Source organism: Convolutriloba macropyga, chromosome 6, assembly GCF_964194025.1.
Source record: "Convolutriloba macropyga chromosome 6, txConMacr16.3, whole genome shotgun sequence".
NCBI classification, from domain to species: domain Eukaryota; kingdom Metazoa; phylum Xenacoelomorpha; order Acoela; family Convolutidae; genus Convolutriloba; species Convolutriloba macropyga.
This window is the reverse complement of record NC_134473.1, coordinates 50727540-50747036: the sequence shown is the minus strand read 5'-3', so window position 1 is coordinate 50747036 and position 19497 is coordinate 50727540. Positions and strand designations below refer to the sequence as shown.

The following is a 19497-nucleotide window of genomic DNA, read 5'->3' as shown; positions in this document are numbered from 1 at the left end:
CTAAAATTCAACACATTAAAAACTTTAAAACTATTTCATTGTCTCAAGAAACTATGAAGTATCCCTGTTTCAAGCCTGAAATAGTTTCACTGGCTCATAAAGATCCATACGCTTGGAACATGAAAATTTGAAAAATTTAAATTTTATTAATTTAAAACTAAAAGTTTTAGAGTTTTTAAAAATTGCTAAAAATGAAGTCATAAAAACTTTCGATCACAATTCCATTATCTCTACAAACTACGCAGCAGCTTATTATCAAACCGACTAACGTCGGGCGAATTGCTCTCGAACGACCGGCGAGCGGTTGGCTTCGTCAGTAGTTAGCCACGGTTTATTGAACCTAGCGATAGTTTGATTCGACTCTTCAACTTTTAGTTTTCTAGCTTTGTTAGTAAACAAATCAAATAAAAAACTGATATTTAAAAAAATTGCAAAATATTGCAAAATTTAAAAGAAAAGCTTCCATGTTTTTCAGTGCAAATGTTCAAAACTATTTTTTATCTCCCGAGTTACGTCAAGTAACCCATCTGCAAGACTTGAAAAACTTTGTTGGCCAGTAATGATAGTTAAACTCAGAAAAGGACAAAAACATTCAACAATTGCAAATTTTAACAAAATCCTGCTAAAATTCAACACATTAAAAACTTTAAAACTATTTCATTGTCTCAAGAAACTATACAGTATCCCTGTTTCAAGCCTGAAATAGTTTCACTGGCTCTTAAAGATCCATACGCTTGGAACATGAAAATTTGAAAAGTTTAAATTTTATTAATTTAAAACTAAAAGTTTTAGAGTTTTTAAAAATTGCTAAAACTGAAGCCATAAAAACTGTCGATCACAATTCCATTATCTCTACAAACTACGCAGCAGCTTATTATCAAACCTTGGAGGAGGTCCCAGGGCCTCTGTTGCCGGAAAAAATTCAAAAACATGAAAAAATTGCAAATACTTTTTAAAAACTGATTAATTTCGTGATATTAAAATCTCCAAGAACATTCCATTTCATCTACCAACTATGCAGTAACATATTATCAAACCCTAGAGGAAGTTCTAAGGCCCTTGAGACCAGAGCAACCTAAAAAATGACCCAAAAATTTCAAAAAACTTCAAAAAAATTTCAATTTTTAAAGAAAAATTGCTAAAATTGGATAGTGAAAATTTGAAAATTGATCCATGACAAACAAAAATTTTCCAATAAGTTATTATCAAACCCTAGCGTAGGCTTTTTTGACCCTTGAGGCTCAAAAAATCTGAATAATGACAATGAATGTTAAAAAATTGAAAAAAAATGGCAAAAAATATCAAAAATATGCTAAAATTTGTGATGTCAACATACTGCAAGACAATCCATTTAATCTGAAAATTATTCAAAAACATATTTGCAATCCCTAGAGGAGGTTACTTGGCTCTTAAGGCTGAAAAAATTAAATAACGACAACAAAAATTCAAAACAAACTTAAAAAAAAAGTTTTATCAAAAAATAGCTGAAATTTGTGACATTAAAAAGTTGAAAAACTATTCCATTACCATTAAAATTATGTCAGTAACTTATTATGAAACCTTATAGGATGTTTTCTGGCCCCTGGGCCTGGAAAGACCTCCATAAGGAAAAAATGTCAAAAAATTTTAAAAAATTGCACGTTTTGTAAAAAAAAAAAGCTAAAATTCGTGATGGTAAAATGTTGAAACCATTCCATTACAACTAGAAACTACTCAGTAACCTATTTATAAAACCTAAAGGAGGTTCCTTGACACCTAGGGCTGATAAAAATCAACAAATGTCAAAAATTTGCAAAAAGCTTGAAAAAAGTGCAAAATAGTATAAGTTTGCGTTTTTAGCAAGCGGTTGTTCGTCAGTAGCTAGCCGCGGAAGGGGGGGGTGCACCCGGGGTTGATTCAGGGGGGGCAACACTGGGGTGGGGGCAACAGCGCGGTGAGGGGCAATAGGGGGGTCAACAGTGAGAGTGTCTTCAACCTCTAAGAACCGCCCTTCACACCATAAGTATAAGTATGAGTCTCCAAAACAGTGTGAGCTGAAACAGAGCTTAAAGGCTGTAAGATCACTTAATGCCCGCTGGGCGCTACCTGTTTATCCCGTTTTGAGGACGAAAAGTCAAAAGCGTCAGACGCATAAAAAAAGACCGACAGGACTAATACAATTGCAACAAACTTCGTTTGAGAGCAATTAATAAATAATAATAATAATAATGATAATAATAATAATATTAATAATAATAATAATAATAATAATAATAATAATAATAACAATAGTAACAATAATAATAAATAACAATAACAGCAACAGTGAGATCATAATTAGAATTACTGATCTGTCTGTAATTGTCTCTTAAGTGGAAAAAAATTACAAGAGAAATTACAAAATCAAAATAACGAAAACACAAATTTTTTGGTTTAAGCTGAAGAAAACAAATTCAAAACAACAAAAAAGGTGAAAATTGAAGTTTTAGATATCAGTTTAGTCATTTCACACAAAAAGTCATTTCATGGCAAAGGCAATTCGTACTAAACAGAAATTATACCCGTGATTCTATCGAGTTTGAGCTAATTTGTCGATGAGTTTACTATTTGCATTTCAGCACTCTTGCAGTCCCATATGTTAGGATATCAAATTGCAAGACCAATTCTCCATCTGAACTAAAAACTAACAATATTTGTTGTCGAGTATAAAAATTTTCGGAAAAGACAAAAGAGAATTGCATCTGTTTTCGAAATTTTTATGTGTTCTGAGAAACAATTTGTTATCAATGGCTACTCTTAGATGTTTTCTGAACTTCATCTTGAATGTTTTCTGAAGTTGAATGATTTCGTTTCTAGCGTTCACATTAAATTTAAATGCCTTTAGTCACTTTACTGTTCTACTAAAAAAATGATGCTCTTCAGTGTTTGATTTTTAGCGTTTTTTGTTTAAATTACACTGAAAATAGATCTGAAAAAAGAAACGTTTGTATTTTTAGGATTTTTGAGTTTCAGGTCATTGATGTAAGTTTTTGAAGGAGGCTGGCTCAAAGAATTTTTTTGAGGAAGCCCTTAACAAATTTCAGCTGGCTGGTGGAGAAAAAATTCTGATTTTATATACTGTTTACGTCCCGCGATTTAGAAATCAATAAATTTGTAGACTAGACCACAATTCCTATTCACTGCGTCAATTTTTTCTGATAAAAAAGTGCTCTCAGCAATTTCTAAGTTAGCAAATGCACTTCTTTTTGCCTGAAGTGTCCTGACTGTTTTTCAGTGAAAAGCTTGACGTGATTAAGGAAGTGACCTTATGGTTTAAAAAAAACATTTTAAATTTCTGCCAATTGTTGCTAAAATTGAAAGTGGTCGTGAGCTGTTTGGTGCTCAAAATGTGTGGCTCTTATATGGTGGTATCGTCTTTGCTACTTTGAGTTAGTTATCAAAAAAGAAGAGGTCGCAAACACTATTGTTCATTAAAATAAATGATTTATTTCCATATAGTCTTCACTTTTTTATTTTCTTTGCCTTATGGAATTATAAACAAACATAAACTTTGTATAGAAATATAGAGCTTTGATGAAATTTTCTGCAATTGCTCTTTCGCAAAAAAGTGTTAAAAAAGGTTTTCATTACCAATTGGGATTTTATGATTAATTATGCTGCCGTTTTGTTATATTAGAACTTCCAGAACGCTTCCACTTCAACTTATTTCAGATAAAACCTCAAATTTCTCTAATTTGTAATTTGTAATTTTTTTATTTTCTGTCGTTGTTATTAGTACCCACACTCACTTTCAGCTGTTTTAAGTTTTGATTGTAGAGTCCAGTTTTATTTGCAGTTCGGTTTTTTTACCTTAATGTTGATCCTTACTTTTGATTTTGTTTCACTCGTATTTTTGAAACATAACAGCGAAGAAACTGTTTTGATTAGCTCGTACATAGACAAGTTTATCGGCGGACTCAATTCTATAGTTTTGAATCAGCTGCTGAGATAAATTTTGACTCACGACAAAATTAATTTTCAATCGCAATTGAATGGTTTTTAACTTTTGCCAGATTCTGGACTTTGGTTCCTCAGAATTGACTCCGTTGATAAGTTTTCGGAATTTTCCAGGAAAAAGGAACAATGATCTGAAATATATTTAGCGATAAAATATGAGCTCGAGGATCATATGCAAAAAAAAAGAAGGTATTTATAGGGTTTGGTGTGTTTTGTTTCTCTGGTAACAAAGATGTTTTCTGTTAATAGATAATAGTTTTCGCCCATTGCTTTCTCTAACTCTTTCTTTTGGCTGCTTTGTCAGGTAAATTAATCGAGTCTCCGCAGGCATTTGCTTTTATTTCTTTGACTATGGCATTTAAGTAAGGTTCAGTTTTGTCTACAGTCCATTTCTCCTGAGTTTGGTGGCATTTGTTTGCAGGTAATATAAGTTGTTTCCCCTATTCAAAAACTTATGTTAACCGTTTTTGCTTGAATGTCTGAACCTCAGTTTGATATTTCTGTTAACCAATGTGTATGGTCTGTAGACAAAAATTTATCAGAAAGTGGAATAATTGAGTAGTACTAATATAATGTGGTAAGTCCTGTATTTTTCCAGACAAAATAATCGCTTTTAAGCTAATTGTACGTTCAAAGAACAGATTGATTGGATTGATTCAATGAAATAAAGATGGTTTTTCAAACTAAAAAATCAAAAACCTTTGTCAATTTAATGTAATGCAACACTGGTTGTGAGAGAAAAATAGTTGCCCGGGCCGAAGAATTTAGCCAAAGTTACGCAAGATCAGCGGTAACTAGCGTTGACAAGTCGGAAAATTCTCTGCAACTTTCTTACATAATTTTGCGTTGAATGCATTGAATTTACGTCTTTAAATTCAAGGCATTCAGCGCAAAAAATATGTAAGAAACACGCGGTGAATTTTTCGACCAGTCAACGATATTTACCGCTTATCTTACATAATTTTGCGTTAAATTTAGCGTCGATCTTACATATTGTTGGATTTTTGAATTTAGCGTTGATTTTACAAAAAAATCAGCGCAAAGACCTCTGCGTATGCGACTCGAACCAATGTACCCCTGCTTACTTATCGCCTCTTCTCCCACTGTGCCACGACCTTAGTTATCTTACGAACAGCACTCTTTTTAAATCGGACTGCAACATCACGTTTCACATAATTTTGGCGATTCTAAGCGTGGATTTTACATAAATTTGAGTTGAAATTAGCGTAGATTTTTTTCGATTTTATTTCAATTTGTGCCCTACATTTCTTTCAACTCTTCCCAGTTTCTCTTGCTCGCAACCGGTTTCTTGTTTTTTTAAAAACAACCGCAAGGAAATTGCGCCTACCTACCCCATTCCACAGTCCAACGCATCCCTATAGTCCCCATACGTGCACCCCCAACTTAACGCCCCACGTACCCTACGTTAAAATTATGTAAAATCTACGCTAAATTCAACGCAAAATAAGCAAGGTCTACGCTAAATTCAACGATAAAAGTGTAAAATGTACGCTTCATCCAACAAAAATATGTAACGTTGGCGTTGAATGCGCTGAATTTATGTAAGAGCTACGCTCAAGAGTTGATCTTACATGAATTCAACGCATTCAATGCCAATCTTAAATAATTTTAGGCTTTTTAGCGCTGACACCTCGACGTTAGTAGAGTCTACGTTAATAGTATGAAATAGGGGCATAGAGAGAAGGGGGTTATCATTCCGTACTTAAACATGTGAGGATAGTGGGTTATCCCATACAGGGAGGGATTAAGAGTTTACGCAATGTTAAACCCAAAAAAAGCTATAAAACGAAGTAATAAACAATTCAATTCTACACCGAAAATAATACATAGAAAGCTAGGCACAAACAAGGAAAGAAACTGTTCAAATATAAACACCAAGTCTGGGCAAATGTAAACACCCAACTGTTGTACAGTTGTTTTTTAAACAAATTTGAACACACAACTGTACAACAACATTCTTTTCTAATAATTACAAAAACAGCAGATTAAGGGATTTTTGCCGGAAAACTATTAACAAAAAGCGGCGGTTAACTGTTTGAAATAATTATCTTTGTTTTAAAACTTTTTAATTTTGTCTTTGTTTTAAAGTGACTCTTCATTATCACTACTGCTGACTTCTTCGGCCTCAAACTTTATGAATGGGTTACTGGCACTGTTTTTTTCGTCAGAACTGGCGTTGAAATCAATCAAACTATTACTTTCGATTTTCAATTCTGTTACTGCTTGGGCTGCAGCAAATCCTGGGTTCGGTGGCTGCCAAGAGCAATGTGCGACACTTTATGTAGTAGTTGAGGATATTTGTGAGACAACAAAATCATTATCCCATTCTGGATCGGAACTCAAACACAGATATGAATCGAAACTGCTGTGATCCCATTCAACATCTGCGTTATCTCAGTCAATATCATCAATTCCACAGTCTAGAGCTTCATAGTGTCCAAATGGGAGAGTATGAACGCCGTCTGCTCTTATAAACTGCTTGTTGTCGACCGCTCTGACAGACAGATTTTATTCGAAGAGACGGTCTGCAGAACAAGAGAACAAGATGATCCGATTCTATTCGTGTGTTTTCGGATCTGACGACGTTGCCAGTGTTAAACGTTTGTAGGAAGTCCTCATGACGCAAACGACGTTGTGCAGCCCGGGTGACCCCTTTGGCAGAGAGTTTTCAGCGGCCTGAAAAGAGAGGCATATTGTTTACTAACACCCTATGTTAATTTTAAATATAGCTAACAATTTTTACGATTACTAACCCACTTTATTCATAAACAATAGAATTTACAAAATGGTAAAAAAAAAAACAAATAGGATATCTTACTTTTTGACAAAATCGAATAGAGCTTCGGTTTCAGACAAACGAAATCTGTGATGCAGTCACCGGCGAACTCGTCTTTTAACTTCAACACTATTCGTTTGTTTCGCTCATTGAATAAGAAGTGGCTGGTTGGATAGTTCGAAAAGTCAAAACAGTCATTCACGGCTCGAGGTTTTTGGGAGAAATCACTTTAAAAATTTGAGCACTCGATTGAATAAAGTAAGCTGTCTTTGTCGCTGTATGGAAGACGACACTCACAGTTGGGTCGCATAAGATTAAAATGAAAATAGTACATCTGACGTTTTGCCAAGTCCAAAATTGAAGCGCCTACTTTTGTTGGTTTATTCCAATAGATTTTTTGCCACGAGTCGATAGTGCGGCTAAGTTTTCTCCAGATATGAAATATCGCTCAAATTCGAATTTTGATATAGTTGAAAAGGTGGACTTGGCATCACGGCTGATAACTATATTGTTTTGGCGGCGTTTTGACTCACAACTTTGACTATTTAATGAAATGTAGGGAGCAAACCACTGTTCTGGTCTAAATTGTAGCACTCTATATACTTTTTTTCATGAGGCCAAGATCCACGTAGAGTTCCAACAGTTTGTATAGAACAACTTATTTTTTTCTTTGTCGAACAAAGACTGCAGCAACTTCTTCAATTTTGAGGTAGGTAAATTATGGTGTTCTTTCAACTCTATTTGGTAGTCACCCAACCACGCGTCCTCAACGAAATCTTTTGTGGGAGCTAAGGGAAAACCACGATGGTCATCAAGCAAGTGGGTGGGGTATTACAAGCCTATTTCAACAAAGTTCGCCACTTGAGCATCGTCCGGCGTATTCATGATTTCGCCCAATTGAACATCTGGCTTTAAAATATATTCTGCAATTGGTAATTTTTCTACCTGCATGACACCGCCCAAGAGGTTGTTTGCATCTACACAAAAACCAAAAAACTACTCCTTGGATGCATCCTAATTATCGATATAGCTTTTGTTTGCAACGAATCGTGTCTCCTCTTACACATACGTACCTCCTCCACCAACAATTGGCTCTATGAGATCCAACTGCTCCAGCTCAGTCATAAGTTCACCTTCAATTTTACAATATCACAATTACGCCTCCTTGGCTATGTTTGGTAAAGTACAAAAGTGCATACAATTCAACTTGTATGTTTCAAAACTCAACTGTAGACGAAACTCGCACATGAATGCAAACAACGAACAGTTCAATTTCAGATATCCATCTTGATTGTCCTGAAGTACTACAGTGTAAGATCTCCCACACTTTTTGTGCATGTTCTAAATCTGTTTCATTTATTGAAACTGCATCACTTGAGAGTGCCACGCCAATGTTTGAGCAGTGGTAATGCTGTGTCTAAACATTTGCTTCTAACACTTACATTCGAGTACGGACAATGAACTTTTTGTTTCAACAGCTCTAAATGTATATCAGAAATTCCGGGGAACATCGAATTGAGAATACCAAATTGATCGGTTGGCAGAAATCCGGTTAATTTTTTCCAAGGAGTCAATAAACCGCAAGTTTCTGTAGATTTTGTTGTATTTATCTTCATCCGTCGTGATAGTTTCAATCAAAACGCTAAATTTTATAGAGATTAATTTTTGTTAATTGCTGGAATGGTTTGAACGGTGGTTGTTGGTTCGCATTCATTGAGCGCTAAGCAAATACGATGTAAGTCGTAGTTTTCAATATTGTGCCCAAAAACTCGAATATAAATACCGTAGCGACGAACTCGGTTGCATTTCTCATGAGCCCAACCAAGGAGTTTACCGATAAAATGACAGTGGTCTAAATCAATTGTGCTTTCTCGGTCATCATCTACATCAAAATATTTCTCACAAATCTAGCATTGTTTCACTTGACTTTTTTCAGCAAGTTTCTGTTACTTCTAAAAGAGGGTGTCTGTTCTTCTGTTTGTGGATATCTCTTGCTGCGCCGTGTAGCATTCGAACAAAGTTTTTCACGCAGTCTTCCGAACTATCTACATGATGGTAAACTGGGGTAGTAGATTGATTATCAATGACTGTTAATGCAAAGCTACAGAGCTCATGTGTTTCGAGAGCGCGTGTAGATGCTGTGTTACTGCAACCCGCACAACTCGCATCTGGTCGTAGAAAAGATTCAGAACCCAAGTATATTACCAGAGGTATAAACCAAGTACACAAAAATTTTGAAAAATTTTACTTACTTTGATCCGGAGATGGCATGCTAACAACAGCTGGTGCAATCATGGATCATGTCTCTAAACGTAGTTTGTAGCTTTAAAGTCCGTCTCTGCACAATCAAAAACAGTTACGACAGAGTCGATAGCGAAATCGAAACACGATCTCCTGCACATAGCAGACAACTTTCATCAAGTCTGTTATTTGTACGTAATGATACTAGTCACATTGTTAAAGGAGAGGGAGGTCCATCACAACTGAAGACTCGTAGTTGGAAGCTCGGAGAGGATAGAGCTGACCTTACTCATAGTCAAAGACATTGTTCACCTGGACATTGTTTGATGACTCAAGCTCCTTCATGTCGTCGAAACCAATAGGCATTTCAAAAACACCCAAGGGTTGTTGAAGATTTGGGTTGCTGTACTTGTCTGCTGATCTCTCAGTATTAGAATTTCAACCGTCACGTTCCAGGCTGATGTTGTTGTGCAAATGATAAGCTGCAATGTAGCAGTACTTGAAACAGCTTTGATCGTTGGGATTCCTTGTACTGAGAAGACCACGGCAAATGGCTACTTTCATGGGCAGAGCTAAATAGGAGGAGCCATTGACTGGTCTATAGCGTGCAAATTTTTCGTCCAATTTAAAAACTTTTTCCAAGATCCAGCCATTTCCTGAGGACGCAAATGTTGACAATAATCTTAATATTTTATCCATCATAGTTCAGTACGTTTCGTCTGAAATTCTTTCATTGAGAACTGGTGTCATGAGTGAGTTTGCGTAATTTTCAATAGGCTCGTCGTCAGTAGAGCCATCTTCTTTCCTTCGATGAGGTTCAAGCAATCAAACTTTTACACAAAACTGAATTTTTGAGGTCTGTTTAATAACTTTTCTTGCACCAAGTTTTCGATCCGAGGTTTTTCCGATAAAATGAATCTAGCAAGGTCTGTGCTCACTACAGCGTCGCTGTTGTTAAAAACTTCGAAATTTTGAAGATTTCCACCGAAATCTGATTCCGTTGGTGTCTCTTGCGGTTGGAGTTTGTCACCGAAGACGGGAAGCCCATGAAGAGAACTCAAGTGCTGAGCGTACAAATGAGCATCGTTGGTAATATTTTGGACTTTTTTGGACAAATCTAGCATTTATCCAACAAGCCCAGTTTTTGCTAATTGGATAAATTGTGATTTTTGGAAACCCAGCACGCAGAATTCACGAAAATTGTGCTAGCTTTTTCTCCAATAATGAATATTTCGATGTTGTTGGGCAAGGCAGCCGAAAACTTCAGCTCGACTGAAATTGAGCAATTTGTTGCTCGGGACGCAAAAAAAACTTGGGAAGTTTGTTGAGTACTAGTCAAATCAAAAACCATAATAAAATTTATGCCATGACCATTGTCGATTTAGGCTAAACCTAATATTGTATTGAAGTAAAGACGCTTATCATCATTTGTTGATATTGCGCTGTCTGCGACTGGCATTCCATTTGGTTAGATCTTAATCTGTTCCAAATCAAATTTGCGGAAATGAAATAGATTCTGTCTGTTGTTACCAAGAAAAGCGTCGTTTGTGTTCAGACACATTGCTAATCGTGGGATTGGTTCCCTTGCAAAACTGTCTTCTTGTTTCCAACATAGAAGACCAGTAGAAACCAAAAATGATTTTGTACGGGTTTCAAATTATGGATGAGACGCTCAGCTAGTAAGCAAAATTCAAAGTCATTATGCGCACATACAAATCTGTTTCGACAATTTTCACTTTATAATGCTTAGCGGCATCATCTGACATAATCACAAAATCATCAATTGATCTTCTAAAAACAATCAGAAGTGTTACATCACTCAGTAGATGTCTGTCACATGTGAAAAAATTGACTGCAGCCTTTACGTAAAACATGCATTCGTTTGACTGCCTGACTAAAGTTTTCATTCTATTTACTTCAGCAGTTGGTAAGGCTCCCGTGTTTTCCTCATACAAGTAGCTTGACAAACCAACCACGTTTTTTTGCGGCTTTGTTAAAAGAAAACTCTGTCTCAATTATACTTTTGAGGGCGTAATTTCCCTTTGCATTTGATATTTTTGTCCGTTGGTTGAAACTGTACAGTCAGAGAACAAAGAATGCATCACATTATTGCAAAAGTTTGGATCGTCAGTTTTAGTCAGATCTGCAGCAATTGTTTCGTCATATTTTAAATTTGCGTCCGTTGATTAAATAATTTTACATCTGACCTCAAGAAAATTTTTTGTAAATCAATTAAGATATTTCTGTCGCCAGCGAATTCAAATTCCAACATTGGACCGTTGGACCACCGAGCCCAGTTTTTGACAAAAACTTCCATTAAACAATACTAAACAATACTAAGAGGAATGGTTTTCAAACAGATCGAGGGAACTATGAGTTGCCTCTGCTGGTAAGAAAATAGCGATCATCTTTCACCTTTGCGAAAAAATCAGATCGACTTCTTTTTGGAGATCACGACACAGAAATGAATAAGTTTTTTTGCTCTTTTTTGTCAATTTGTTTGAGTGGCTCTTGGAGTTTGTCTTCTGGGTTGTTTTTGCAATTGTCGCTGTTGCCGCGCTCCCCCTCCTGTTTGTTTTTTGATGGTGTTTGATACTGTGTTTTTCAAGTTTTTTGTTGATTTTTTCTGTGAGACTATATCTACAAGTTCGGGAACGCCCTGTTGTAAAAACTCTTCCTCGATCCAATTTGCAGCTGGTAGAATAAACCGTTGAGCCAGTGGTAAAGCAACGCGTCGAATTACCGCAGCTAAAGCCCAGCACCCAATTCCTCTTTTTCTATATGGTCCGGAGAAATGTGGTAAAGATGTTACCTGATTGGCATAATAAGAATCCATGCTAGTCGGAAAATTTTTTGAATTGTAAAGTTATAATGACTTTATTTGTTCCCAAAAAAGGAACCAAATCTCCTGTATCAGTGCAAAGCTCTATAGAAAATAATTGTATAGTATTTGATAAAAGTCTTTTGTAGTCAAAATTTGAAAAAAGCAATACGATATGTTGGTTCAAGTTCACACACGGTACCGGTTTTTAGACGTTGTTTCGAATCAATGACACGCGGCAATTGAACTTTAGCGTCACCCACATACTGATTCTCAATAATATTTAGGTAATTGCAAATTAAGTGACTTCCCGCGCATAGATCAGCGGGTAACTTTCCAAAATAAGCATTTGTGTAATCATTTTTCATCAACTTATTTGATGTAACTGTACCCTTTCTGTAACCAACGTGCACCGCGTTCATCTGGAATTGCTGTAAAGCCCATAATTCTGGGTAATTCCTCACTCGGAAAAGTGATTCCCTCAATTACCAGATATTATTGCGTATTTTCCAGTACTCTTGATCTCTCGAAACAAAAAACTGGGTAGTCCAACTGTTCGCTTGATAGTACCTAAAAGTTGATTAACATTTTTAAAAATTTCCAGTCAAAATTTCCAGTTATGAAGGACAGATTTTCTCCATTTTACGGCCGAGAAATGACGTTAGCATCAGACGAGACGTTTAGCGAGACTTTATATCATTTAATCTGTGTGCTTTCAAATTTCCATTCACGACTTGCTCAATTTTTGTCGGAAAAAACTTTCCTACTCCAATCGCCAGATAAATGAATTTCATCATTGAAATAATTGCAAAAAGGAAGAGTGTTTGACCCGAATATTTGCATAGAAGCTTACAAAATAACATGCACAGTGAACTCATCGTCAAAACGGTTTCTACTCATTTTTTTGTAACTTTGTTTGGTGCAAGCTTAGTTACCCAACTAACATGTGAGTTTTTTTGTTTTCACGAAGTTGTCTAGTTTTTCAATATAGGAATAAGACCAATTTCTTCAAGATACCAATGGAAGATTGAATTTCTGCTCGGCAAAAAACAGACATTTTTTCATTAAAATGCTACACAAATGGTTGCTCTTCTGTCGCAAAGTCTTTTGAAAGCTCCGAGAAATTCTGTTCGGTCATCAACCCATACTTTTTCCGGTTGTTTATATTTGATCATTTTTTGAATGCATCAGCTGCTTCTATTGCACATTTGGTTGTCATTGGCTATATTCTAAAGTATCATGAGAGACAATTAACTGCTACCAAAAGGTACTTAACATCGCGATTGTGTTTTGCAAGGTTGTCAAGATATGCTTAATCGACTGACCAAATTTCAAAGCTATCTTTCACAATTTCTTTGAGTTTGGGAAATTGTATTCGAATCGAGCGGTATTTTGTGAAAGATGGCTTGGTATCTAAATAAGAATTCACTTTTGCTAATGACAGTTTGCTGTGTTTTTGTAAACGTTTTGCGCTTCCAAATGATTCTATTGTGTAGAATTCTTCCGAAATTTTTCTCTCAGAAGACGAAACGAGACCATTTTTTCTGTTTGGTCTTTTTTTATTTATTGTTTTGTTTTGTTTCTCTTTTCCTGTTGAGGTCAGATTTGGTGTACTGCGTCCTGTTTGCGGACTTTGTTGCGTTAGAAAAACTTCCTGTTCGCTCTCATAGCTTACCTTTTTTGCTTGGCGTAAGCGTTTGTGAAAAAACCAGGCTCAAGTTGAAGAACTAACACGATTCTTGAAAATGCCTCTTGGTCTATTTTTTGGTTGGCTGATTCAAATTATACAAAAACAATGAAACTTGAACATCCGTGGTTTTTTATTAATGTAAATTAATTGGGTCTCATCCCCAATAGATATTCTGTTTGATTGGAGGATTAGATCAAGCACTGATTTCGCACGTTTGATTTTGTGAGCTTCTTTTAATTATACATTGTCATTATTGACTCAAATGATTCAATTGTTGGTTTTTTGTGACAATTGGATTAATTTCACTGTCATCACTAGAAGCATCCGTTTTTCCTCTTCTCGTTCAAATATTGTTTGATCTGTTTGATTAACTCTATCTGCTTTTCCTACTTCTCGTTCAGTATTTGTTGTATCTGTTTAGAGCACTCAATCTGCTTTTCTGGCATTCAGTTCACTTATTTGCTGGTTTCAATGCATAAGTAATAAGTGAATAGCTTTGTTTTATGTCTTGGGTTTTCAATATTTGCACTCCTTGTGGTTGCCTGGCTTTAAACAATCAATTTGGAATTAAATTAAACTCTTCTGTTTGCATCATGACTTTAACGTAAAGCGTCCAATGTTTTTGAGTCTAAGTTAATTAATAAATGGCCAAAGGGTTGTTTGGTAGCTAACTCGTAGTCTTCTTTTAAAAATTGTGTGTTGTTTAGCTGATGACCAATTAAAGCAACCTGCTGCACATCACGTGAACAATAATTTGTGTTGTATCATGATCATTTTTTTTTACCACTTTCTCTGTTGGAACAGATTTTTATTTCACATAAATAACACTTATGTTTTTGTGCCGACCCGCTGTAGCTAACTTTGAAAACTCTTTGTTGATGAAAATGTGGTCACAAGAGTCATCAAACACTAAAAGGCAATTACTCAGTTCTGTAACTTGTTCAACACTAGAAAAATGTAAAAAATTGTATGTTTAATTTTCTCTCCAATGCCTGAAATTTAGGTTGCTCATGCTTGTAGAAATTTAAAATAGACTGAAAATTAGGTGCAAGAGTGTTTTTAGGTAACATTTTGAAAATCAACCCAGTTTCTCCACAACACGATGGATCACATACTGCCATAAACAATCTGTCGGTAGGTGAAAAAAATTTGTTTATAGTTTTTGGATTCGCAAGAGCTTATCCAACAGTACAAGAAAGAAGTGAGAACCAAAATGTTGACTCTTCGCTGTCAAGGTCGAAGAACACCAACTCTATGAGGAATACAACGATAAGCAACAGTGTGATGAAAATTTGTGTAAAGTATACAACTTCAGATCGAGGCAGTCTTGAGTTACAAAACCGCCGAGACTGCCTTTCTTGATTATTGTCATCAAAGACTAGATCTGTTATTCTTCCACCTGAATCTATTTGATCCTGAAGCGGACTCACTCATAACAAGGTTTCTCAAGATAATGAATTAACAAAGCATAGGTTAAACGTTTTTTAGTCAAAAATAAAAATTTCATAAGTTTAAGTTTTCGTCTGCTTTTTTGTAGGTCACAGTGTAACTGGCTTTCACACCACAATCTTTCTCGTGGTAAACAATTGAGTCAATAGTTCTCTTCTGAACAACTTGTTTAACTTCATCCGGTTGACTCTCATCGGTCAGAGACATCTGAACGGCTTCTAGCCACTTGAGCGTAGGTAAAAGAGTTTGAGTTGAAAGTACTCCAGAAGTGATAGATATTTTTAAAAGCTTCAAATTGAACACTACTTCAAACAATCTGTTGGACAGTTTGTCCTCGGCTGTCAATCTTTACTTCCTTAACAAACGTTACAGTTAACTGATTTTCAACCGTTATGCAACTGTACACGGTCATACTTGGAGATAAGTTCATTTGAAGTAAAGATGGGGCCGTTTTTTCCAGTTGGCGATTCGTTCGTCAGCCAGTGATAAAAAAAATATGGCTTTTTTTTAGCGCAGTGTGTAACCCAGTTCTGCAACTTGTTCAACACTAGAAAAATGTAAAAAATTGTATGTCTAATTTTCTCTCCAATGCCTGAAATTTAGGTTCCTCATGCTGGTAGAAATTTAAAATAGACTGAAAATTAGGTGCAAGAGTGTTTTTAAGTAACATTTTGAAAATCAACCCAGTTTTTCCACAACACGATGGATCACATACTGCCATAAACAATCTGTCGGTAGGTGAAAAAAATTTGTTTATAGTTTTTGCATTCGCAAGAGCATATCCAACAGTACAAGAAAGAAGTGAGAACCAAAATGTTGACTCTTCGCTGTCAAGGTCGAAGAACAACAACTTTATGACGAATACAACGATAAGCAACAGTGTGATGAAAATCTGTGTAAAGTATACAACTTCAGATCGAGGCAGTCTTGAATTACAAAACCGCCGAGACTGCCTTTCTTGATTATTGTCATCAAAGACTAGATCTGTTATTCTTCCACCTGAATCTATTTGATCCTGAAGCGGAATCACTCATAACAAGGTTCCTCAAAATAATGAATTAACAAAGCATAGGTTAAACGTTTTTTAGTCAAAAATAAGAATTTCGTAAGTTTAAGTTTTCGTCTGCTTTTTTGTAGGTCACAGTGTAACTGGCTTTCACACCACAATCTTTCTCGTGGTAAACAATTGAGTCAATAGTTCTCTTCTGAACAACTTGTTTAACTTCATCCGGATGACTCTCATCGGTCAGAGACATCTGAATGGCTTCTAGCCACTTGAGCGTAGGTAAAAGAGTTTGAGTTGAAAGTACTCCAGCAGTGATAGATATTTTTAAAAGCTTCAAATTCAACACTACTTCAAACAATCTGTTGGACAGTTTGTCCTCGGCTGTCAATCTTTACTTCCTTAACAAACGTTACAGTTAACTGATTTTCAACTGTTATGCAACTGTACACGGTCAAACTTGGAGATAAGTTCACTTGAAGTAAAGATGGGGCCGTTTTTTCCAGTTGGCGATTCGTTCGTCAGCCAGTGACAAAAAATATGGCTTTCTTTTTAGCGCAGTGTCTGCTTTTCTGTCGTTGTGGGCAATTAATTGAATGCAAATTGCAAACAATTGTTTCTCGATACAGCAACAACTTTTCGATTTTTGGACATAGCAGGCTCTCTAGGTTCGTCACTTCTTTCTGAAGTAGTTTCCGCAAAGTCTCTAATTTTTCCGTCAATTTTTAATAGAATTTTGATGAAAAAAGAATCGAATTACAATGCTCTGACAAATTTGTCGGAGATTACAGCAGGGGTAGTCACCGCTCTCCCAATCCAAACCATGAAGAAACTTTTAGACCCAACGATAAGATTTTTGTTCACTCAATGAAAGCGTGTTGAATGCAGCCGGAGGCAGAAAAGACATTGTATCGGTGTAGTTTTCAGTAAGTTCTTTAATAATAAAACCAGATTTTTGTGCCAAAAAGCCTTCAAAATCTAGAATAACCGCACGCGATTTCAAAACTCCAATGAAGTGAAAAAATTGTCACTGTATTCAAAGATAAATCCAGAAGCATCAAGAAAAATTGCATGTAATCTCTCAATTTTGTAAGATTTGAAGTACTTGTCAAGCGAGGAGTTATCAATGTCAACCAAACTACCATAAGGCCTCAATTCATATCCAAATCAATGTCCGGATCTATGTAGAGACAAGTTGCTAAAAAAATCTTTCACCATATTCTGAATTTTCTTTTCTTACTTGCTGGTAAATCTAGTGAATACTTTTCAAATCAACCGTTGCAATCGTTGTAATTGCGGAAAATGAGCTCCGGAGAGTCACCTAATACCCCTAAGCCCCTTTATCCCTCCCTGTCTGGGACAACCCCTAACCTCACATGTTTAAGTATCAAATGATAACACCCTACTCGCACATGTTTACCCAGGTTGAGGTCGCGCTCGAAATCACCTCTGATGAGACCGTCCCAGACAAGTGGGACCTCTGATCAGACCGTCCCAGACCGAAGTGACCTCTGATCAGACGAGTATGCGCTCGAAGATCATTGTGCGCTCGAAGTGCGCTCAAAATCACCTCTGATCAGACCGTCCCAGACAGAAGTGACCTCTGATCAGACGAGTATGCGCTCGAAGATCATTGTGCGCTCGAAGTGCGCTCGAAGCCGCCTCTGATCAGACGAGTTCCAGACCGAAGTGACCCCTGATCAGACAAGTTCCAGACCATTTTCCAGACGAGTTCCAGACCATTGTCCAGACTAAAGTGCGCTCGAAATATTGTCCCAGACTAAAGTGCGCTCGAAATCACCTCTGATCAGAGAATGATTTTGAAAATGAACAAAACTCTCAATATCGTTATAATATATTCATTTCATCTATCATTTTATCAATCTTATATTCAACTAACAAAAAAAACAATCCTGAAAGTATTGTTAATGAAAGTAAATCGAAAAAAAAATGATCAAAAAAATTACTGAGTATGCCATTTTTTATGCTTTTAACTGAAAAAATGAACTTAGACAGCTCTGCATAAAAACGTCTTGATCTACTTTGATTCAAAATCTTTTCTTGAGGGGACGGGCATTTGTTATCAGCTGGACCCCTTGGTTCTGATCAAACCCATCAGATTCTCAGATGAAGTTCCGATCAGAATGCTGTTTTATTGTTGTCTCTCACCCGAGACAACCAAAGTCAGTAAGAAAACAAAAAAAAAATGAAAAAAATTTCGCTCGAATTGGTCTCTGGTCAGACTAGTGTGCGCTCGAATCGGCCTCTGATCAGACTAGTGTGCGCTTGAAACTGCCTCTGATCAGACCGTCCCAGAACAAAGTGGCCTCTGATCAGGCAAGTTCCAGACCATTGTCCAGACAAAAGTGCGCTCGAAGCCTTTTCCAGACCATGTAATTCGAGCGCACCGGGAACATGTGTGCGCTCGAAACTCGTCTGATCAGGGGTCACTTCGTTCTGGCCACCTCGACCTGGGTAACACCCCCCCCCTTCTCTTTATGCCCCTATTTCATACTCCTTACCTTCATGTGATTAGGCATATACAATCTTTTTGGTTTTTGAATAGCAGGCAAAACAGTTGATATACTTAAAACTTGCGAATAAATGGTTTCTCTGAGGGCAACTGTGCAGGGAATGAAATCAATCAGTTATTAAATTACTTACCCTCGCCTTCCAGATGGTGTTGGGGGTCGATCTACCTCGTTCCCTAGAACAATACAAAGACAAAACTTAGATGGGCAAATGTGTCGCAGATTTTTGAACAAATTTTTGGCTTGCAATTTTAGTACTCAAAATAGGCCCTTTGAGTACTTTAAGGGTTTTATTTCACTACTCTGACTGATACTTAACCACAAATTGGACATTTTTGCGACAGCTTGGGGTATAAATTTGCTGGATCAAATATCAGCTCCTTTCCAGTTCGTCAACCGCCATATCTTTGACATGGAGATGCTTTAACTCAAAGATACCGAGTTGAGAACAGCTATTTTTTCAGTACAATCTGTGGTGATTTTGAGATGTGGAGGCATTGCGATAATTTTGAAGTTATTGTTCGATACAGTGTCAATTCGACTAAAAAATTGTCAATAATTATTTCCCCACAGGTACGGCTTCTGGACTGGTTAACTAGAATACCCCCCAAGAATGCTATCAACTGCCGCAACTTAAAACAATCGACGGAAATCTGCAAAACACTCACGCGCTCGGTGAACGGTATAGATCGGGGAAAACTGAACAAATTTTTTCCGAAGCTTTATGCTGCGCAACTCCGATCAGCGAGAATGTCCACTGTTGAGATTTAACTCGAGACCTGGAGAGGGGTACTTAACTTCTCGGCGAAATGACAGCGGTTTTTGATGTCTCCGCAGTCTGTCCCTCGCAAAAATTCACTTACCAGCTGCAGGAGAGAATGCTGGGGTTTTTTCGACGCTTGAAGAAGACAGAAAGGATCACGGACACTTCGAAAACTGTACAAATCCGTTTTTTTTTCGATCGAGCTGCAAAAAAATTTTGATGAACAC

General features: G+C 36.6%; 1 protein-coding gene across 1 annotated transcript in view; it reads right to left on the bottom strand.

Annotated features, from left to right (window-relative positions):
- Positions 1 to 19497, bottom strand: part of LOC142341338 (uncharacterized) — a 165901-nt gene that overhangs the window by 81586 nt on the left and 64818 nt on the right. Inside the window, exon 8 of the mRNA XM_075392265.1 lies at positions 18641 to 18683. Within this exon, the coding sequence (XP_075248380.1) occupies positions 18641 to 18683 (43 nt within the window). The remainder of the gene's footprint in view (positions 1 to 18640; positions 18684 to 19497) is intronic.